We start from the raw sequence: 23,609 nt of genomic DNA on the forward strand, positions 1-23,609 counted from the left end.
ACCACTACGACTGGAGCCGCTTCGTGTTCCTCTACGACACCGACAGAGGTGAGGAGCGCCGACGCATTGATTCCCTTAGCCCTAGGGGGGGTGAGGGAGCCGGGTCAGGATCAGAGGGGCCCTAGGGGGGGTGAGGGAGCCGGATCAGGATCAGAGGGGCCCTAGGGGGGGTGAGGGAGCCGGGTCAGGATCAGAGGGGCCCTAGGGGGGGTGAGGGAGCCGGGTCAGGATCAGAGGGCCCTAGGGGGGGTGAGGGAGCCGGGTCAGGATCAGGGGCCCTTTTGGGGGTAAGGGAGCCGGGTCAGGATCAGAGAGCCCCTAGGGGGGTAAGGGAGCCGGGTCAGGATCAGTGGCCCCTAGGGGGGGTAAGGGAGCCGGGTCAGGATCAGGGGCCCCTAGGGGGGGTAAGGGAGCCGGGTCAGGATCAGGGGCCCCTAGGGGGGTAAGGGAGCCGGGTCAGGATCAGGGGCCCTTTTGGGGGTGAGGGAGCCGGGTCTCAAGGAAGGGTCTGGTAAAGATTTTCATTGCTTTGTTTATGCCTACAAATCAAAACTTACAGCATAAAAATGTTTTGTATTGTTGACTGTTGGCTGATCGATAAAGCAAGAGCGGAGGTCCGCCTTCCCTTTTAAACGCCCACAGGGTCTCTGCAATATTAACGCTCTTGTTAAATATGGAGTCGAATTGATCGGTTTAATAACAGTCCTAAAAACATGGTGAGCCTCATTTCTAACATGAAACCTCATGAGTCTGAGACTGGTGTTCATGACGTGAAAACAATTCAACCTGGTCTCACAGGAATCCGTGAAATGACTACGGTCGGACGCTTAACTCGAAATCCGTGGACACATCACGGAAACACGCCGATTTCCGTGATGTGGCCACGGAATTCGCTCCAATGCAAGTTAATGACGCTGATGTTCCGTGGCTCACACGGATCCCTGTTTCAACGAGCGAGTCGACCACGGGGGCTTAACTCAAAACCCGGGGTGGTCTCACTGAAACACTTAAATTGTCCTTGTTGTGTCCACGAAAGTTGCTCCAATGCAAGTAAATGACAATGATATTCCGTGGCACACACACAGATTCCCGTTTCAATCTGTGTGTGTGCCACATTTGACAACAGCGGGGGCTTAACTCAAAATCCGCGGTGGTCTGACGGAATCACTTCAATTGTCCGTGATGTGGCTACGGAAATTGCTCCAATATAAGTAAATGACGCTGTTATTCCGTGGCTCACACACGGATATCGTCGTGTTTCTGTGATGTGGCCACGGATTTCGAGTTAAGCGTCCGACCGTAGTCATTTCACGGATTCCTGTGAGACCATGTTGAAACAATTATATGTTGGCCACTGCTGTGCATGCTTATAATAACGTTTTTTAACACATAGTCCTCTTATTTCCTCAATAGTGGCGCTAGGTTACATCCATATACCTATTCGTATCGATTTCTTTGGTTTTCTATATTGATCAATCATTCATCTGGAATCATCTAGTCTGCACTAGAGGGGAATGGTTACCCGCCCTGCGTTAGGTAATCAAAGTCGAAATGTGAAACCTTTTCAAGAATATCATCAACTTAAAAGTACCTCAATTTATCTGGAGTCAGTGCTGATCAATAGTGATTAAATTTACATTTACATTCAAGGCAGACACTATATACAAGGCGACATACAATGTCCATAATATTATTGATACGATAACATCCTATAACTGATATATTCTACAAATAGGATTTATGGAAGCTAGCCTAATGGTCACAGTGCCCTGAACTGGCACTGGTTATGAATAAGTGGCTATTCAGCACATATTATAAATCTCTGGAAAGTCATTTAAAGTATATTCCCCTCACATGAACAGAAGTTAGGCTACTGTATCTCTCCGAGTCAACGGAAGCGGCAAACGGGAAGGAAACACTAGTCCAGCCAGCTCCCTTTCTGGATGTACAATGATAATTTGCAATCAAACAACTCATATGAATCTCGGTAAGAAAGGCTACAATCTACAGATATCTCAGCGTATCTCTTTAAGGTTGCATTAGATAACTATTAAAAGTGAGAGAAAAGAGAGGTAAGAGAAGTGCTATTGTAGAAGAATCAGACATGTGGTGCATCAGTTCAGAACTGTTTACTTTCATCAAAAGAGTGGTACTCTGAGGGAAACAACTTCAAGAACCAACCGAGCATTGTCCCGAAAACTTACAACAAAAACACATCCAAAACATGGATGCATTATAAGAATGCTCCGAAATGAACACATAATCCCCCTGCACTAGTTTACTCTTGATTAAAAGGTGCAAATCTGTTTCGATCCTCCTAAATACACAGGGGATGTTGACTCAAAATAAGAATCATCAAATCACTTTAAAAATGTTGCATCGTTGCATTGGCGGGTGATATAATTAGGATGAGATTTATTTGTTTATTTTTGCCTTGTTTTGTCATGTTGTTTATGATCTAAAAGGACCTTTAATCCAGTAAAACATGAGTGCAAGTGCTTTGAGTTATTTACATGGTTTCACCCTGCTCTGTCCCGTTTGTTGGGAACAGCTGATGCCCTCGGCCTGCCACAACCACCCAGGGAATGCTAGGCACGTCCTAAACATACCACACACACACACACACACACACACACACACACACACACACACACACACACACACACACACACACACACACACACACACACACACACACACACACAGTCTCCCTGAACTCCACAACAGGATCTGGGGACTTGTCTGCGACCTCTGCTTTTCTCCTTTGGCAAATTGTTTGTGTCATCAGTACGTAGCACTTTTACATCTGTGTATGTGTGGTTTAGTGTGTGTGTCTGTGTGTCTGTGTGTCTGTGTGCGTGTGCGTGTGCTTGTGTGTGTGTGTGTGTGTGTGTGTGTGTGTGTGTGTGTGTGTGTGTGTGTGTGTGTGCTTGTGTGTGTGTGTGTGTGTGTGTGTGTGTGTGTGTGTGCTTGAATGTGTGTGTGTTCATGTGTATGTGCAGGTGTGTTTGTGTGCACGTGTTGGTGTGCTTGTGTGTGTGTGTGTGCGTGTGTGCGTGCGTATGTGCGTGAGTGCAGGCGTGCGTGCATGTGGGGGTGGCATGCTTGTCTGTGTTCGTCTGTGCCAGCCTCCCCCCCCACGGGCCGGGTAGTCTGGGTCAGCGGCCTGCAGCTGGATGAGGAGGAGGTGGGGACAGCTGCAGGGTCGACAGGGACATGAACAGAGAGCGGTGGGGGAGCCAGGAGGCGTAGAGTGAGGCAGCCCAGGAATGAGTGAATGGATGAAATCTAGGAAGGAAAGCAGCCTCATCATTAAGGGACACAAGATGGGCGAGAAAAAGAGATGGGGAGGAAGGAGGGGGGGGGGGGGGGGGGGGTGAGGAGAAAACATACCCCAGCAAGGAAGGAGGATGAGAGTTACGAGTTAAGTCAAGTGAGAGACAGAGGGAAGTGGCAGAGGATGAGGGAAGAGAGGGCTGGCGGCTAGGGTGAGAAGAATGGAGAGTGGGTGGGGAAGGCATGAGAGCAATAACGAAGATGGGCCTGGGTAATGGATTAAGGGGATGGAGGGTAGGCCGGGAGGACACGATGGATGGATGGAGTTTGGGCGGCGTTCGCCCGTGACTTGGCCAAGGTGCGGCCCTTCATTACCAGGGCCCGTAAGGACCCGCCGCTGGTAATGTTGTGGAAAATGGGCAGCATCACCCTGGTCTGCTTTATGCTCTCTGCCCTGCTGCAAGACGGACTGGCTGCTGTGGTGGGACACACACAAGCACTCATACATCCCTGCATACCCACTTACGTGCACACGTGTGCAAACACAAACACACACACACACACACACACACACACACACACACAAACACACACACACACACACACACACACACAGAGATGCAGATATACTCATACACACACACACACACATCCATGGTATGACACATGCATGTTCATGCACACACACACCCACACACACACACACACACACACGTACACACACAAAGGCACACAGTGACGTGTTTCTCTCTACGTGTGTCTGTGTAAATGTGTGCGCACATGATTTGGACGTTCGAAAGCATCTTCATGTTCCAACGGCATTTCACAGCTCCTCTGTTCTGTAATATACTATTCACTGTTATGAGCAGTGCCATTCCAGCCTGTTGACAAATGAACTGTCTGTATAGGCTGATGGGCTGATGCTTTGTGACACATCCAGCGGTGACACAGCCATAGAATATCTCTTTACTCCTGCCAGCCCCAGACTGGGACTGCCGGCCAAACGTTCCCAGGTGGTTGGGTTTCAGCTGTCACCCGTCAGAGAAATCAATGACAATATTTCTGCACTTTATGACTGGGAGCAGGCTGCGTGGTGGCTGTCTGAAGGGCACCGTTTGTCTGATAAGGGTTTTAACGTTTCATTTGTCTTTGGAGATGCTCTGTGATTTTCGTTTAGTTCAGACTTCAGACCGCTGGGTTTGAGGTGGCTGCTTTGAACTTTTCTTTTTTTTTCTCTCTTTTTTGGCTGGCCAATTTTCCTTTTTTCTTTTTTACAACAGTTTGATGATGAAGTAAGGAGAATTCTGCCCCCATTTCAGGTCACAGTAATAATGCTTCGGTCAACAGGATCTCGGCTGAATTCAGCAAAAAACAAACCAATGCACGTCCTCCCGGAGGAACGCTGATTGTACTCTTTCTCTTCCCTTACATTGTGTGTTGAGGCCGAGCCTCAAGGATGCACTGTCATGTAATAATCGTATGTCCGGTGTTGTTGTTTTCTGTTCCCTAGGATACGCTATACTGCAAGCTATTATGGAGAGAGCAGGACAGAATGGCTGGCAGGTCAGAAAACCATAAATCACACAGATGATATAATACGCACACATTAATGTGTATGTTTAGTGTGTTTGTGCATGCCCCAGGTGTTGATGTGTTTGCGCCCTGACGTTGAGCCTGTGCTCTTGACGGTTGGGACTGGTGTGTCCGTGGGTCTGTCTGCAGGTGAGCGCTATCTGTGTGGAGAGCTTCAACGAGGCGGCCTACCGGCGACTGCTCGAGGACCTGGACAGACGGCAGGAGAGGAAGTACGTCATTGACCTGGAACCCGAGCGGCTGCAGAGCATCCTGGAGCAGGTGAACCCTGCACTGCATTAGCCGACACTATGGGGAGACGCGTGGGGGTTGCTGTGGGTTGTCGTCGTGACTTTTGACCCAGGCTTCTGTGTGACACCTCATCAATTCTGCCACCTGTCAACACATCTGAGTCTCTAAAGCACACATGAACACACACACACACATGCACACACAAACACATGCACAGGCACAGAAACACGCAGAAACATACACACGCACATATGCACGCACTGTCACACAGTAGCTTACACACATACACACACGCACACACACTCAAACACGACACACACACACACACACACACACACACACACACACACACACACACACACACACACACACACACACACACACACACACACACACACACACACACACACACACACACAGACACACGCACACACATGCCGAAACACACAAAGCTTTTCATCTCCCCTCCTTGCCCACTATCATGCTCCCTGTCTCTCTGGCTCACAGACACACACATACACACACACACACACACACGCACGCACGCACGCACGCACGCACGCACGCACGCACGCACGCACGCACGCACGCACGCACACACACACACACACACAGGGAACACACAGTGGTCTCATCAGTGCTAGTCTCCCAGACAGAGTATTCACTGTGAGGATGCCCTTGCCAGCTGCACTAGTCTGTGTTTATAAAGCGTCAGTCTGATATATTTTTTTTTATATCATTTTTGAATAATTCAACAATTAGTCTTATATCCCTTTTTACCTTCTACTTTGATTTAAATTAGTACGCAGAAATGTTTGTACACACACACATCACACAATAAACCTAACTAATGGTTTATAACTACCTGAACTTTTCGTGAATATTAAGTGTTCCTGATGCATTATTAACCGTTTGTAAATAGTTTGTAAATCATCAACACATGATTTATAAATTATGTTTTAATAGATTTTCTTATTATCGAATAAATTATGCATGTCCAATTATGAATTGCTTACTAATGAGTAGTGATGTAGGGACAATGCATTATAAGTCTGAATTCACCATTAATTCACTATAACTTCTACTTTTTAATGCCTCACCGTGGCTGTAGTTTAAGAAAAAAATGAGTGGCCATTCACATATGGTCTATAGAAATTCATATTTCATCTTAAGGTTTTCTATAAACCTCGGATTTCCAGGACATTTTGAATGCACTCTCTATTCTCTCTATAAGTGTTCTTTATTGTCCCTTTCTCTCCTTCTCATCCTCTCTCTTTGGCTCTCAGGCTGTCAGTGTGGGAAAACACGTGAAAGGTTATCACTACATTGTCGCCAACCTGGTAGGTTTATTTGATGCTGTAAATTACTCTAATGTTATTTAGGAGAATTATAGCATTACCACATCAATAGGGGGGATAAAACAGCTGGTAGCTTGATAGATTAATGGAACAATATAAATTCAAACATTGAGTTAATATGAAAAGGAGGAGTCAAGGCAATGATGGAACGAAGGGTATTCAAATAAATCCCATTGTTAACGATGTATTAGGTGAATATTTTCTTGGATAGATGGCTAAATAACCTTTCTTTTATCCTTTTATTATTTATCATCTGTTCATCCTAACAAAAGAGGAAAAAAGGAAATACATGACTTATCTCATCTCATGAATGATTTCCAAGTATGTAACCTTTAAAATGACTCAAACACAGCTGCTGTATTATAATTAAAGTGGTGCTCAGGTGAAGCTTTTTAAGCTTGACACAAATATTCATGGGGAACCAGTTACGTAACTGTTTTGACTCCTACTGTTATTTCTTTCTTACTTTCTTTCTTTCTTTCATTCTGTCCTTCCTTCCGTCGTTCCTTCTGTCTCTCTCAGGGCTTTAAGGACATATCTCTGGAGAGGTTTATGCATGGCGGAGCCAACGTGACCGGGTTTCAGTTGGTGGACTTCAGCAGGCCAATGGTTATCAAGCTGATGCAGCGCTGGAACAAGCTGGACCAGAGGGAGTACCCAGGGTCTGAAAGCCCCCCAAAAGTAAGCACATGGTAGCAGAGACCCTACCAAGGCTGTGTTGCAGAGCGTCACATTGGGGTGTATCATCAGTGAGGATATCACAACCTGCTTGGTTCACTATTATATTTCTTGTTTCGAGGAACGTCGTGCCGTGCATATATATTTCAGCGCTTCACATTAAATAAGTTATGAATTAACTGATTAAGTAAGTGGTCTCATTGAAACAATGTGTAACAGAGTTAGGAATAAGTGCTTATTCATATACCTAGACCCAATCACATACCTTACACCTGTTACGATGTTTGTCCGTGCACACTGAGCACACACGCACGCACATGCACGCGTGTGCCCACACACAAACACACACACAGAGGCACACTCACACACACACACACACACACAAACACACAGCCCAAGGAATCCAATTAGACAGCAGCTTCTCCACTCCCTTCCAGCTGGCTAACCAGTCACAGCATGATGCATTGAATTGGGAACAGCGTTTTCACCAATCAGAGTGTGACAGCGGCCGCTAGCCACAGCCTTTAGGCCTGCCAGAGTGTGACAGAGGAGAGAGGTTCTACCAATTACACTATTACGGAATGCACTGGGCATAACCTGTTATCCAATCAGAGTGTGACTTTGCATGATTGAAAAAGTGAAGTTGCTGATCCCACCAATCCGCTGTGAACATAAGTGTGGAAGATTGACCTGCAGTCTACAGGAATCTATGGAAAAGAGGCTTCCACGTGGAATCCAAGGTTACGGTTTTCCTAGATTGATAAACGACACAGCCACAAAATATAGTTTGTGCCACTGATTGATGCATTAATTAGACAGTAAATGTGAAATTTGAATAAGAAATGTGCTTATCATCATCTTAATAACATCAGGTAGACAAAACCTAAGAAATTGCTTCCATGGAGATAATGTGAATCACGACGAGGTCTCTCCTCCACACTGGCCCGCAGCTCATCCGCTCTGCTCTGAACTCCACCAACGCACACAATTAACATTAGCGTTGGTGTTGAACCCGTGGGAGAACGATGAACAGGGAGAGAAAGAAAGAGTGAGAAGCAAGGACAAAATAGTAAAGGAGAGATGGGACGGAGAGTGGGAGAGGTCAATAAAGAGAGAAGGAAGACGTTTGCATTAACGCCGGAGCCTCAATGATAACTGGGTTAGAGCAGGCAGGGGCTGCAGGTCTCTGAGGTCAAAAGAGCCGACGTGGCATAGAGATGAGGTTCAGAGGCAAACCTGTTTTCCCCTGTAATCGGGTTAAATTAATAGAGGACACATTTGAAAAAATGTAATAAAAAATACTGAGGGCATGACTGTGTAGCCCTCTAAGGCGGTTACTGGCCGGCATGTGGGCTGTCAACGCAAAAAGGATGCATTACAAAATATTCCCTTTTGCTGTACCAATGGTGGTTGGCAGCTTTCTCAGCAATGATATTAAAATGTGACAACACTAAATCTATTAAAAACCCTTGAAGAGTCGTGTCAGGTCATAGATTCACTTGCATTTGGACTGAAATGGGTTCAGCTTGCCTCAGGCCCGCAGTTATCCCGGGGCCACGCATAATCTCTGCTAACAAGGCGTGACATAAGCACCCGGGGCTTGTCCTATTCACAGGGCAGACTGCCCCCGCAAAACGCAATGTTTGGTTTAATTTCAACCCAAAACACTTGCTGCCCGTGGACAAGGGTGACCCCGTCATTAATGGCTTATGGTGAAGGTGATCAGTGAGCATGGAAATGTGTAGGACTTTGTTGGGTTAATTCAGCGTTAGGATTCTACAAGAATGTGTGGGACTGTGTGGGATTGATAACCTGGTAGGAGTCTAATGTGTGGGAGTTTGTGGGGTCAATTCACTGTGAGGAGTTTACAAGGATTGGTGACACTTTGTTGGGTTAATTCACTGAGGAGTTTACAATACTTTGTGAGACTAGTTGGTTTATTGACTGTGAGGAGTTTACAAGGCTTGGTGAGACTTAGTTGGTTAATTGACTGTGAGGAGTCTACAAGGATTGGTGAGCTTTCTGTTCAAATACTGAGGCTTTAGTTGTTTTTGTGCCGTTGTCCTGAAAGGAAAATGTTGCGGCTGTGTTTTTCTCTTGATATGGATTCTATAATCTGGGTTTTTCACTCATAAGCTCCAGGGCCTCTGCAGTTTCAAACCTAGAAGATGAAAAGATTTATGTGAAGAAACATGTGCAGTGTGCCAAACAACACGCCATGAGGGATAGCGGGGGGAGGGGGGGGGGGGGGGTTTGATGTCAGGAATAGCCGGTCGAGAAACAGAGAATCAACTCATATCTCTGGTATCTGTGTGGCAATCAACATTTACTTTATAAATAGCCATTCATTTTATTAGAAAAATATGCAATGGGCTATGGATAAATCACTGGAATGATGTAAAAATGTAATGTATTGTAATGTACCTTATAGGTAACCTTATTTAGTTTGAAGGGTTTTAACACTGTGTCCTGGGAATCAATCCCTGGTGTTGACCACATTAGAGTGATAACAACGTTTACAACCGTGTTCATGGTAGAGTGCTGGTAAGTGGCGGTACAATAAAAGTCTGAGTATATTGCTACTAACAGATGCGAGTGGATCAGCGTGTTTAACTAGTGCCACTGGTTATCTATTTATTGACTTTTTAGGTAGAGTCAATGCAGTAGAACATTAAATAACTTATCGCTTTCTAATTTATAAATCAACGCTTTAAGCCGCTTTACACATACTAGTGAATGTGTAAAGCGAATGTTGTTCAAATAATGGGTTTCTAAATCCTTTTTTGTTCTAAAAAACATGTCTAGGGTTATTCCATTGTCTAATCGGCTTTCAATGTATGTGACAATGTAGGGGTGACCTTGAATCTGCAACGACTCAAAGCCTAGATAGAAAGACGTTCTTCTTCTATAGTCTAATCGTTGTGTCGGGAGAACTGAAAGAGCGTAACAGCGGGACATTCCATTGGGAGGATAGGGGGTGCTAAATGAGCGAAGCCACAGCATTGCTTATATTGTAGAAGGAAAGGCCTAAAGGCTATATCATGTTTCTCTTCTGTGTGCCATTTGCTGAGTTATGTTCCGCTCTCAGTAAATGTCCTTATTGTTTGTTTGATAGCCCTTTTGTGGAATGGCAGTGGCACTATCAAATCATTTTCCACCTGAAGTAAAGCACATTCTCAACCATTCGACTAGAAGGATAGCATACACAATGTCTGCAGCAACAATTCTAAAGTTTGGCACCATTTAAAAAAGATCAATGGCGATCCAAAAAAAAACAGCAGCTGTCATATCGTACCACTCTGGCTTTTTGCTCAATTTATCTGCTAAATGGAATGGTGACGCATTGTTCTAGACGCTGAAGCTGATCGTTCACATTTCTAATCAGTCAGACGCTTCGACAGTCTCTTTATCTATGCTGGTTTTGTCCTGATTGTATGTGAATACCTTGCCTAATCAGGCAGAATGGAGCCCTCCATCTCCACAGAGAACACATATATGAAATCAATACGGAGCCTATAGACTAATAGAGTATACCTTTCTTAAGGTAACACATATATGAAATCAATATTTAGTCCTCGATCTCCAGATAAATGGAGGACCACATATTGATTTCATAAATATAGTACCTTAGGTATATTCTATTAGTATATATTATATTATATTCAATAGGAGCCTTTTATTCTTTGTATTGTGAAAAGTAAATTTGCCGGTAGAGGCAGGGGGTTATTATCACTGTTGGAAAGCGTGATAAGTAATCTAATGAAGCGTATTAAACCATGGTTGCAGTTTTTAAGTGCTCAGTCATAGTTCAGGTTTATTAAATTCTAGTTAATAGTCTATTTATGCCAAAAAATACACAAGTAGTAGCTATACCTGCCATGAAGGTTACCTCTATCAATATGAAATATCAGATCTTTTCTATGAGAACAACCTTGTTGGTTAATTAGTATTGAAATAAAATAATCCATGAATACATTTTTATTATAAATGTTTTGCCGCCCCTTGCTCTCAACCCCCCCCCCCCCCCCCCTCCCCCCTCTCTCCCTCCCTCTCTCTCCCACACCCTCCCCCAGTACACCTCCTCTCTCACCTATGACGGTGTGTTGGTGATGAGCGAGGCCTTCCGAAACCTGCGGCGCCAAAAGATAGACATCAGCCGGCGTGGCAACGCAGGCGACTGCCTGGCCAACCCGGCCGCCCCCTGGAACCAGGGCATCGACATGGAGCGCACGCTGAAACAGGTGACCGACACACACACACAGACACAGACACACACACCCGCAGCACATGGTTTAACTTGCCTTTTGACTCAACTTTTTAAGCAAGCTGAAAGTAAGTAAGATGTCCTCTTTTAAGGGGCCACATTGTGTTTAACTAAATGTTTATTTTTCCTCCTTTCTCTTACTTTCTTCATGTCCTCTCTTCTTCATCTCTTTCCCTCTGTATTTATCATGTTTCTTTCTGTATCTTTCTGTTTCTTTCTGATTCTGTCTTATTTTCCTTCATTCCTCCTCTCTTCATTTCTGTCCTTTCTTATTTTCCTTCATTCCTCCTCTCTTCATTTCTGTCCTTTCTTCTTTATCTATTTCCCTCCATCTTTCCCATGGTTCTTTCTTGTTCCTTTCTTTCCTTCTTTCTTTCTTTCCTTCCTTCTTTCTTTCTCCCTTCCTTCTGTCCTTCCTTGCTCCTCCATGTCACCGTGGTGATGAAGGTGCGGATTCAGGGCATGACGGGGAACATTCAGTTCGACCACTTCGGCCGCAGGGTCAACTACACCATGGACGTGTTCGAGCTCAAGAGCAATGGCCCACGCAAGGTACACGCCTGAGAATCATTTTCATCCTTTTGAGACCAGTCCCAAATTAAAGTCACCATTCGGGACTTATTTGTCTCTTTAAGGCTCCTTCCGGCACATCAGGGGACTTTATAGGTGGGGCCGACTCCTGCTGTACACACTACAGTCTTTATCATAATTTTTTTACCTTGCTGTCGGGGTCGGTGGTCCACACTGGCAGACTGGGAACGCGAAGGGGTCCGCACATGAAGACTCTCTCTACTGTACGATTACCCGAGCCTTCTCGGAAACTCGGCGAATCTCACGTAAAGACCCTGCGCTCACGCAGACAACGGGAATGAGGTCCGCCAGGTGTATTTGAATAATGGCTGTTGGCTTTATCGACCCCTCCCTAATGAATGTCGTTTGTAACGTTTCAAGCACCGGTTGGAGACAACGTTTATGCAAGTTAGACAAAAGCGTTTGTTGTCCTGCTAGTTAAGCAGCAGTTTAAGCTATTTCAAATCTCTAGGAAGAAAAGAACGGGTTTAAATCTGATTGTTGACTTAATCCAGATATCTGAGTCATCCATTACAAGGAGCGGGACGTTTGTTTATTCCCACCGGCTGTTGCCACCCTAATCCCCCAATTCAGAGTCCCACAACCCCGCCCCCACCCCACTACGTGAGTCGGCCCCATTTAAAACCGGTTGGAAAAAAATCTCCAAAAGCCCTCCCAACTCGGGAGGGCTTTTGGGGTCATCCAAATAACATGTCTTCAGACCTCCCCAGCACCACTACAGGCGTCAGAACGAGCGCACACGCACACGCACACACACACACACACACACACACACACACACACACACACACACACACACACACACACACACACACACACACACACACACACACACACACACACACACACACACACACACCTGTATATTGACTGGTAAGCCTTTGGCAGTCAACAAAAGAATGGCCAACTTACTGTAGATAGGCCATCGACACATTGTCGGCTACAACCTTGGCATAGCCTGTAGTTGAAATACACATCTGTTGCTACGTCTGAGGCCCTCCTAGGACACCAGGGTCTGACGCGCGCAATACTTGCTAGCTTAATATCGCTCAATATCTTCTACAGTTCCAATGGGAAATTTACTGGAGAGAGAACAGCTCCTATCGATTTTTATTTTTATTTCTATAACTTGTCTTGTCTATATATTTGCCCTGTCTGGAGTGCATTTTTCAGATTTATATTTAGTTTCAGCTGTGCTTTAGAGAGCAATGCTATTCCCTAACTGGACATTTCTTTCACTCTCATCTCACTTATTTTTTTGTATACCTTTTACCTGCATTTGTTCATCCCTCTCTCTCTCTTCCAGATTGGCTACTGGAATGACATTGACAAGCTGGTGTTGGTCCAAAATGAGAACCCTCTGTCCAATGACAGCTCGGCAATGGAGAACCGGACCGTGGTCGTGACGACCATCATGGTAACATATCTTTCTAATAGTCTTTGTGCGTTGTGTGTGGGGATCTGGGTCAATCAATACGTCTATATAAACAATCACTTTAACGTGTGCGCTACGACCCCTTCAGCCCATAAACATGATGGAACCTTCTCCCTAACGTCATTGTCCACAATCCCAAGACGTTCCCTGGAGACTTTGTCTCAGCCCTCATCAGTACATACCCCCTCATTTGTTTTGAGGATATCCATACTGGGTGTACTGAAACAAATACATTTAATAGCAAAAAAATACCTGAAGCTCAAGTCAACCTCTGTCAGTCTGCCAGTAGAAGCATGACAAAGGCGGTGGACCATAAAATCTGTTTAATACCACGGAGACACACAGTGGCAATGCTTCTCCCCTCAGAGGCAGCGAGTGTAAAGGAGAATTTCCAATAGAGGCAGTTGGCTTAAGTTATCCCTCTCAGTGGGTCGAGTCACCAGCTGTGAGCTCCCACAGGCTTGAGTGGTTGCTCTCTTTCAGCCTAGATGTGTAGAATAAGGACCCTGGTGGTGGGGAGGTGGAGGAGAGAGCACCATCAGGCCATGGTCGAGGGTAGAACAGGTCAGGTACCCCCCATGCAAAGAGTGGTCCTGGGGAGAAGTTGGAAGATGGAGGAAGATCTAGGGCATTCAGATGGGGATCACATTGGTTGCGTAGATCCTACCACATCCAGATCAATCTAGTTAATTTACTACCACTGTTCCTCAGAGCGACCAGGACATGCCTATAAAATCCTTCCCCGTTGAGTTAACAGGCATGATCCGGGGTAATCGGTGAATTTGCGTCCATCCTTTGGTCACGTTAGATTCTTCTGCCCTGCCTGTCTCCAGGCGCTGTTACCTTGGACAATGGTGTTTTACAAAAGCAAGCTGTTTAATTCAATTGGCTGTGTGAAAATGATGCAAGGGAAAGCAAGCGTGGAATAGTAAAACAGGAGGCTGCTCGGGTACAGCGGTAGACTGTGTTTTCAAGGTTTCTTTTTCGGAGCTTCCAACCCTAAAAACCAATATCCATGTTGTAGTTCTATGAAACATTTGGTTGATTATATTTGTATCTGGGTCTCCTACTTTTGCCTTTTTTATGTTTATGATTTATGTGGAAGCTGCATCAACATCAACAACACACAAAGCTGAAGAGATTCTGGAGGACAAAAGTTGCAGTTAGTAATTAATGATGCATAAGTTTGACATTCAAATAGTTTTCAATATGATCAAATACGAAAATATGAAGGTTAAGTAACGTATAACAAACATTGAATCAATGTAACAATGATGTCACCACAACCCTGCAATGCACCGAATGGTCAGCCTGTATATCTAGTTTCAGGAGGAAAATATGAAAGTGCATATACAAACGTGTGTATGTGCATTAAAAATCCCAAAATGTCAAGAAAATAGCAGATATTTTCACAATAGGATGTTGTATTTACGTGAAGAAAATATGATCTATGATGATGATGTGCTAGTTTTGTTTTTGTCATTGGTACTGCTTGAATTACGTTTTTGATCATAGTGATTGAGATCAATTGTGAGAATATAACCCCAGCTGAGTGGGGAATTTGTAACTGTGTGTGTATTTTGGATTTGTTTGTTTTTCTCTCTCTTCCTATCCCTTTCGCTCTACCGCCTACCTGCCTCTCTCTGATATTTCTATGTTTCTATCTCTGTATCGCCACCAATATCTCTACAACTCTCTCTCTCTCTCTCTCTCTCTCTCTCTCTCTCTCTCTCTCTCTCTCTCTCTCTCTCTCTCTCTCTCTCTCTCTCTCTCTCTCTCTCTCTCTCTCTCTCTCTCTCTTGTCCTCGCCCAAACCCCTGCCTCAAACCACGCACCACTCTGTTGCTGTCATCCGTACACTGTCTCCCCTGGCACCTCTATCTCTTTCACCTTCTCTTATCGCTCTCTCCCTCTGTCTCTCTCTCTGTGCACTCTATGTCTCTCCGTCCATGTGTGTATCTGTGGCTGCTGACCTCAGTGGGGCCAGGCTAACGTTAGCTCAGCCTCCTCCTCCTCCTCTTTGCAGCCTCTGACGACGAGAAAGCCTCTGCTGCGACACTGATGTCTACGCCTCGCAGACAAAGAGCCAAAGACACACAGACATACACACACACACACACACACACACACATACACATACATTCACACAGACACACACACAGACACACAGACGCAAACACACAGGGACGGGCACTCAGACAGACGGACACAGCAAGAAACCGATAGACAGATAAACTGAAAGGCCGACACACAGACTCACCTGCGTCACAGACCAGCGCGGGATAACACTACGAAAAAACTGTTCACCTGCTGAAGCTTTTAATGCCGATGGGAAGACATAGTTTGCTTCTGCCAGACTTGTTTTATATTGCTGTGCTTCTCTGGAATTGTAGCAATAACATGAAGATACTGTGTGTGGAATATACTGTGTGTGTATATGTATGGCTCAGCTGTATTGTGCATTGGTTATATTGTGCTTAGGATTTAGGGGAATGGGAGTGGGACAGAGGGAGAGAGAGAGGGAGAGGGAGAGAGAGAGAGAGAGAGAGAGAGAGAGAGAGAGAGAGAGAGAGAGAGAGAGAGAATTCCAAACCACTGTCTCCTAAGCCTCTGGAGCCACTGGGGTGTCTCGTACATTGTAAGGAATTGAGAGAGGGACATTTAGCACTTCACACACTCACAGAATCACACACACAGATACACAGACATAAAGACACACACATACAAGCAAACACACAACCCATCCTCACTTTCTCTGAGAGGGTGTTTCACAAAGCAGCAAGACTGGATAGTTCAGAAAAGTTGCTGCGTCTACACTTATGTCTCCCATCCAGCACTCAACTTGCTGTCATCAAAGGGAGAATAACAGGGAAGGGGAATTAGAAGAAGCAATAAGAACCAGGAACGGGCCTTTCCTGCAGGTCTTTTTTTATTCCTGCAAATTGTATCTCTCTCTATCCCCACTCACTAGCTCTCTCTCTCTCTCTGGCGCTATTTGATCTGCCCAGGCTTACGTGGTGCTCTCTCCTCTAATCCCCGGGTATAGTCTTTGGATTGCATGGGGGGGTGAGATGCATCTATGTGTTTTGGTATTGGTTACTTATTGACGTTGTTGCTTACACTCGGTAGATCCTCAAGATTTTATAACGTGCGCAGTATGTCATTTGTGTAGTTTTGTTCTGTTGTTGATCGTTTAGGTTCACTGAATGGTAAATATAAATCTTTGCTAAAAAAAACGGTTCCAATTAAGTGAAAGGTGTTTTGCATTTGGAACACACACAGTGTTCCATCAGATTGTTCATCGCCCGTCTTTCCACCACGGTATCATTTGGCGGGTGAACATAGATCTTTTGGAAATGAACCACATTATGAAAATAGTATGACTACTATGTAACGTGGGCTGTCCTGTACACAAGAACAAACACATCCTAAAATTGCTCACTCATGGTTGCACTATTACAAAAAAACAACTCACACATCCTCACATGTACAAACATACACAACATTGCCGTGCCCACACATACACAAGTCAGCCATTCACTGACGTTGTGATATTATCGCCATCAAAGTGACAAGAACACAGTGACATAAACACCCACGCTTACATGAGACGATCAGTGAGCAGGCGGCCTCGCGTTGAAAAATCTCCCACCCGGAGCCTTTCCTCGGCAAGAAAGATGTGTTTCCGTAAACTGTGTGTGTGTGTGTGTGTGTGTGTGTGCGTGCGTGCGTGCGTGCGTGCGTGCGTGCATGCGTGCGTGTGTGTATATGCATTTATGTGTATGCATGTGTGTGCGTGTGTATATGCATATATGTGTAAGCATGTGTGTGCGTGTGCGTGTATGTGTCTAGGGGGGCTGACTGACCTAATCTAAAAAGTACAGAGTTGCATTTAAAATTAACGGCAACTTTTAAGCATTACAACAGCAGCGGTAATTATCTAATTCCTTATTCAAGAAGCATTGTTCAAACATGAATAATCATTAGTGAGTTATTCAATAATGAATGATATGATATCAATAATAAATAAAGAGAAAACATATGAAGCGTAAGTTCAAGATTTACTAACTATTTAGAAAAATGCAATGATGCTGCAAAGCATTATTATTTTGGGTAATTAGACCGCATTGGTTAAGTATTTTGTGAGCTTATCTAAGGTGATGATCATGCCTTACTTGGCATTTATAAATTACTTGTTTTTGTTCGATTCATCAATTCAGGTAGTTACAAAGCATTAGTTAAGTCGTCTGCGTGAGCTCATCTAAAGTGAGGACTTTCTTACTAAGCATTTATAAATAACATTTTAAGGCTGGAAAGACCTCAAGTACGATTGCAGCAGTACTAAGTACCAACCAATAAATATTACTAAGTAGCAGTGTTTGTAATAACGCCGTTTAAAAGAACGGCGTTAGGTAATGCCGTTATTTTTTCAGTAACGGAGTAATCTAACTAATTGCTGTATCCGTCGTTACAACGCCGTTTACGTTACTGTACGTTAAATTTGGTGTGTTACTATGAATTGATTGAATAAACTGTGTAATCCGAACGCACCCCTGGCTACAAACACAAACTGCTAGTGAGGAGACCGGGTGGGTTAAGAACGAGATAAGCGATTATGATTGGCTAAGTCATGTTTCATGGTAGCCAATCGGAACCAGTGTTTTTACACACAAGCCAGGACGCGCGCGCAACACACACACACACACACACACACACACACACACACACACAAACACACACACACACGCACACGCACACGCCAAACAGATTTAATGAAGCAGCAGAAATGGCGAGTCCGGAGCAATCCGATGAAAAGTTGGCATTTTCCTGTAGTATTCAGCAGATGTTCCACAGCCTTTGCAACCAAGCAGATTAAAATTCAGTTTGAAGTATATCAGGGCCTTGAATATTATACTACCAAAGAGAAGTGTCGGGATACTTTTAGCCTTTTAAGTGGTTTAAAATAGCGATTTAGTTTTAACCATAACCAGTGCCCCCATCGTTCCAAGTTTATAGCGTTTTGATAGAATCGGCTAAAAACAGCCATCTGAAGAATGCGTCTATGTGCGGTTTTTGTGCTCCAAAACTAACCTTTCAACTCGTTATCATACAAAACATATCCCAAATCCATTTTACACCGGAATTACCCCTTTAAGGCCAAGTGAAAACTGCTCAGAATAGTCCAAACTCTTTGACATATAGCAACTTTCTTTTTTACACTAACTCAAATAGTTACTTTCCCTGGTAACTAGTTACTGTTATTATAGAGTAATTCAGTTACTAACTCAGTTACTTTTTGGAATAAGTAGTGAGTAATTATAACCAATTACTATTTTAAAGTAACGTTACCAACACTGCTAAGTAGTAAGGAATGTTTAGTCTTCACTTTAGATAAGCTCACACAAACTCATACTCAAACCAAATCATCAATTGCAATTAAACATGAATTCACGTTTTACCACTACATTATTAGTGCTTCAAAGTTGCATTTATTCTACCATTCTACCAATTAAAGATAAAATAGTTTGTTTCCAACACTGTCATTTTCTATGGAAAGGGAAAAAAGACTGTATGGATTTGAATGTTTGAATAGCGCAAAGGGGACACATGACGGTTTGGGCAAGGGTAGAGGATAATTTGGCATTTCCCTTAATTATCAGTGAGAGATTTAACTTCAGCACTTATTGGTTTTAATTTGTAACTCATGTAGTTGTATTTTGTTGATCGTTTGGATAACATTTTGCACAGAATGAAGTTAGAAAAAATGTTCTCTCTAAGAAGTATTTGATGAGAGCATTAGAAGACTCCCAAGAAACAAGTGAATGTTAACTCGCTGGCTAGTCATCAAACAAATATTTTGTGGTTTAAAATATTTACTTGACTACAGATGACTAGATTGCTGAGACACTGGCCCATGAGCAGCATTGTTGCTCTTCCCTCGCCTGGCTCTTTGACTGTCTGACGGCCGCCAAACTGCCTGTTTGGCATATTTCACAAAGTTCTGCCTGGCCTCCCTTGCACCAGTGTAAAGTGGTTTTTCATGTCTTATCAGCTTCAGCCATTTGCCAAAGTCCCACCCCTCTTTCTCACCCATGCCGAAACATTTATTTTCTTTTCACACCATTTCCGCTCTACATGTCTTTCATTCTCATCTCTCCCTCTCCTTCCTGGCTCTCCCTCCTCCTCCCTTCTCTCCGTCTTATCTGCCTGCTCCAACTCGTTCATCATCGGCCGTATCTGATGCTGCTTTCTCCGCGTCGTCCTCCCGCTGCAGTCTCCATTTGTATTCCTCCTCCCACTTGTTCGCTGTTCTCCTGCCCTCATTAGTTCCATGCTGATCCCACATCCAAAGGCATGGATCTACTCTGTTACCCCCTATTCCCCTTCCTGCCCATCTCCTTCCACTCCTCCTGCATTCCTCCTCTTTCTCCAGTGTCTCATGCAGTCTTCTATCTCCTCCCTCTCTTCTTTTTGATTTCCCCTCTTATTGCTCTCCCTCTCTCGTCTTTTTCTGTTATCCTGTGTCTCCGTTCATTCCTCATAGACAACTCAGAAGAAATTGGTCTTTGTCTGAATCTACACTACAGTCATGTTCATACACACATACAAACATACACTGATTGAGTACCTCCGAATGTCACTCAGAAATAATCTTTAATAATAATCAAATTACTCACTCATGCACTTATTAATTTGCTGACTCACCGACCCACTCACTCTCGAACACAAAGACACCCACCCCCTGACACACACATACACATACACACACACACACACACACACACACACACACACACACACACACACACACACACACACACACACACACACACACACACACACACACACACACACACACACACACACACAGTGAATGAATGACTGAGTCACTCATTTACTTTTTCACTCATTCACTCACTTACTGACACACTCACTCTCACACACAAAAACACACTCACACAAATGCACGCTGAACTCTGGATTTGGCACTACCACATGCACACTGCGACAAAGGAGTCTGAGGCATACTGATAACAAACCATAAGGAGGCTTAAAAGTGATGCAATGTGACTGTTGGCTAGGCTCCCACCGGTGTGTGTGTGTGTGTGTGTGTTTGTGTGTGTGTTTATTTGTGTATGTGTGTCCATGTTTGTATGTGTGCATGTGTGTGTGTGTGTGTGTGTGTCTGTGTGTCCATGTGTGTGTGTGTGTGTGTGTGTGTGTGTGTGTGTGTGTGTGTGTGTGTGTGTCTGTGTGTGTGTGTGTGTGTATGTGTGTGTGTGTGTGTGTGTCTGTGTGTGTGTGTGTGTATGTGTCTTTCTGTTTGTATGTGTGTCCATGTTTTATGCATGCGTGTGTGTGTGTGATAAACTGGATGAAAACAAGGTCACCTGTCCTGATATGAGAACACTTGGCCCTCTAATAAGATGAAGCGGGGGGTAATTTTGCAGTTGAGAACACCGGCCGAGCAAGGCCTGCCTTCATCTTTTTAACACAAATTATGCGTCAGAGCCCCGGGAGACGGGAGATTTTAGATGAAAAGCAGCAAAAGTATGACTATTTAATCTATTCCCAAAGCTCTCAAACTTCCCTCCCAGCCCTGCCACAAAGCAGGCATTACCGGCCCAAAAACGTTCTCATTCAATTATAATTTGGTGTGAATTTGTGTGTTTTTTCCACTTTTCACAAACATCGTACTCCGCTAAAGGAGTGTGTGAAGTTGAATTCATATTTGGAATGGCCCTTTAGGTTTGGTTTTGATTGCATTTTGTGCGATACAAGCAGCTACATAAATCATTAGCTTTAACTAAAACCCACGTGGAAACCAATTCAGATAATTGGATCACGCTTTTAATGCTTGGTTCAAATTAGGAAGAAATTATAATAACCCTAATTTCCGTTCATAATAGAGAAAAAACGAAGGAAACAGCATATCAAAACACGAGACGGCGTTGAGGTACTAATGAGGTTGAGGACTGAACCTTTCATTCTGCTGGTGTGAAACATGGTGTAATGCAGTCGTTGTCCACTTGGCCGCCATGGAGCGGTCTGGGATCGCCTCTGTTCCTCTCCAAAGAGAGGAGTGCCCCACTCTTCTTTCTATGGCTCCTCATTAACACAGTGATTCATGTAGATTCAATGCGATGGGGCCCGCTAAGTCTTTGATAATGAGATTTGGGGACAAATATGTTTTTGTAAACTCTGACAACAGCAAACACAAGTGGACAACTATTTTCTTGTTTCTTTATGCATGGAGATGAGGAAAGGGATGAGGAGGGTGTTTGCTGTTGTCTCTCAGGACTCGCCTCTTGATTTGTCTCTTCTGAAATGGGATTACTTGTTTCTGCATAAATGACGGACTTAGTTGTCAATTGTGTTGTGTGGCAGGCAAAACACAGGTGATTTGTTTAATTACTCCAATAAAATATGTTTATTTGTTTATTGGGGGTCTGATCACTCAGTGTCATGTAAACATAATGCGTTTATGGATTTTCCTCGTCATTGTTTATTTGGTTATTAACTTATATTGCCAGTTTTATATGGAGGTAGATATGTGTCTTGCTGTCAAACGTTTGCAAAAAATATTATTCTGAAAGGCAAAAATAGTTTTTTAAGGTTCTAACAGAGCCATTTATTTTCTTCAATCAAATATTACATTTTAGAGATAAAAACGTTAAGCATAGCAATCAAAAAGTATGATAATTAAATAAAAAAGAATTGCTTTAATAGTTCTGAGGGCAAAATTGAAATAAAATCATTTTTAACTGGAACACATAACGTTTGGATTTTGATTCAGGAACATTTGTTTGGCCTCTTTAAACTCTTCAGACTTGTTGGAAATGCAAAACGTTTAGCCCTCGCCACACGTTTCCAAACAGGCGACTGGGTATGCCGCGAGAGGCAGCAGAACACAACGTTGGGCTGTTTTTTGCCAGCTCGTTTTTGCCTTCAGGTGAATTATTTTCAATTTGTGCTATGCAAAAGGTTTTGCACTTGACATATAGACACAAATGTTCCTCTATAGTTTTGCAGCTGTATTTTTGCCCTCAATATATGTCAACTTTTTAAAAGATTGTTGCATTCGCTGTTATGTATGCAAACAACCATTGCACTTATTTTTGAACTACTATGTTTTGGATCATAATACAATCATCCCATTGTTCCAGTTTTCAATAGAAGTCAATTCTCTATGGAGATTTGGTGGCAAATGTACATTCAACTCCCATCCCTTCATATCCGGGCTCTATTATGGCAAGATGTTACTCATCTTCACAGACCGCCTGATTAATTACATGAGAGTGTTCTTTGATTAAGAAGGTTCTGATGGTGTTTTAATCACCTTGGTTACAGTTGGATTACAGAGTTGGGAGCCCCAGGCTGGTTATAATAGCTCACCCCCCCAATGATACGTACACGCTTCACACTCTGAATCTGTGTGTGTGTATGCGCATGTGCATGTACTCTAGGGTTGCCTCAAATTGTGATGGACTGTGTTTTACACGCCTAGGCTACATAAAAGGCCTTCACAGCCTTTAATGTAGCGATGGCGTGTGTGTGTCCCTGTATATAAGACATGCGAAAACACACGTATCTGTATGTAAATGCGGTTCCCTCAGTTTGCTTACAAAACCCCACCCAAGACATCAATAAACCAACCCTTCGCCTTCCTCCCCCTACCTGAACTGCTGTTGCTCTTATGATACGGTACCAAAGCAGCCCTCTCTGTCTCTTTTCATCCTCTTTTTCCTTTGTTCCCTCGGTTAATGTTCGTTTTCACGCGTTGCGTGTAGTGTCGGTGCGTATCCCGCCGGAGGCTGGTGGAGAAGCAGAGAGGTATTAAAAAGGGCACTGCGAGTCAGGAGGCCAATATATGAGAGATCCCACTCTGACATGATGATGGCTTTTTTGTTTTACAGCCACAAACATTTCTTTCTTCCTGTGTGTGCCGGTTATATACGGTTGCTCTTTCGCTTGAGGCTATTGCAGTTCACGGAGGTTTATTGTTGAGATGTACTGTGTGACACTATACACGGAAATGTAAACATTAGATGTATGCATTATGGAAAATGAGTGCATTGCTGTGTGATTGCTGTGTAATGTATCCCTCAGTGCACTGGTGTTGCCTTTCATAAGCAGAAATTCTCGGCTAGTGCTTTTTATTTTAGTACTACAATACCTTCTG

The 23,609-nt window shown here is 43.9% G+C and overlaps 1 protein-coding gene across 4 annotated transcripts in view; it reads left to right on the forward strand.

Moving 5' to 3' along the window:
• The window catches only part of gria4a (glutamate receptor, ionotropic, AMPA 4a), a 103,557-nt gene that overhangs the window by 41,906 nt on the left and 38,042 nt on the right, over positions 1–23,609 (forward strand). For all 4 annotated transcript variants that reach the window (XM_030381559.1, XM_030381560.1, XM_030381561.1 and 1 more), the window contains exons 3-10: positions 1–48; positions 4,787–4,839; positions 4,999–5,130; positions 6,387–6,440; positions 6,981–7,139; positions 11,210–11,377; positions 11,848–11,952; positions 13,298–13,408. The exon at positions 1–48 is cut by the window's left edge and continues 192 nt beyond it. In XM_030381559.1, coding sequence (XP_030237419.1) covers positions 1–48; positions 4,787–4,839; positions 4,999–5,130; positions 6,387–6,440; positions 6,981–7,139; positions 11,210–11,377; positions 11,848–11,952; positions 13,298–13,408 — 830 coding nt within the window. The remainder of the gene's footprint in view (positions 49–4,786; positions 4,840–4,998; positions 5,131–6,386; positions 6,441–6,980; positions 7,140–11,209; positions 11,378–11,847; positions 11,953–13,297; positions 13,409–23,609) is intronic.

This window comes from Gadus morhua, chromosome 16, assembly GCF_902167405.1.
Source record: "Gadus morhua chromosome 16, gadMor3.0, whole genome shotgun sequence".
In the NCBI taxonomy this organism is placed as follows: Eukaryota; Metazoa; Chordata; class Actinopteri; order Gadiformes; family Gadidae; genus Gadus; species Gadus morhua.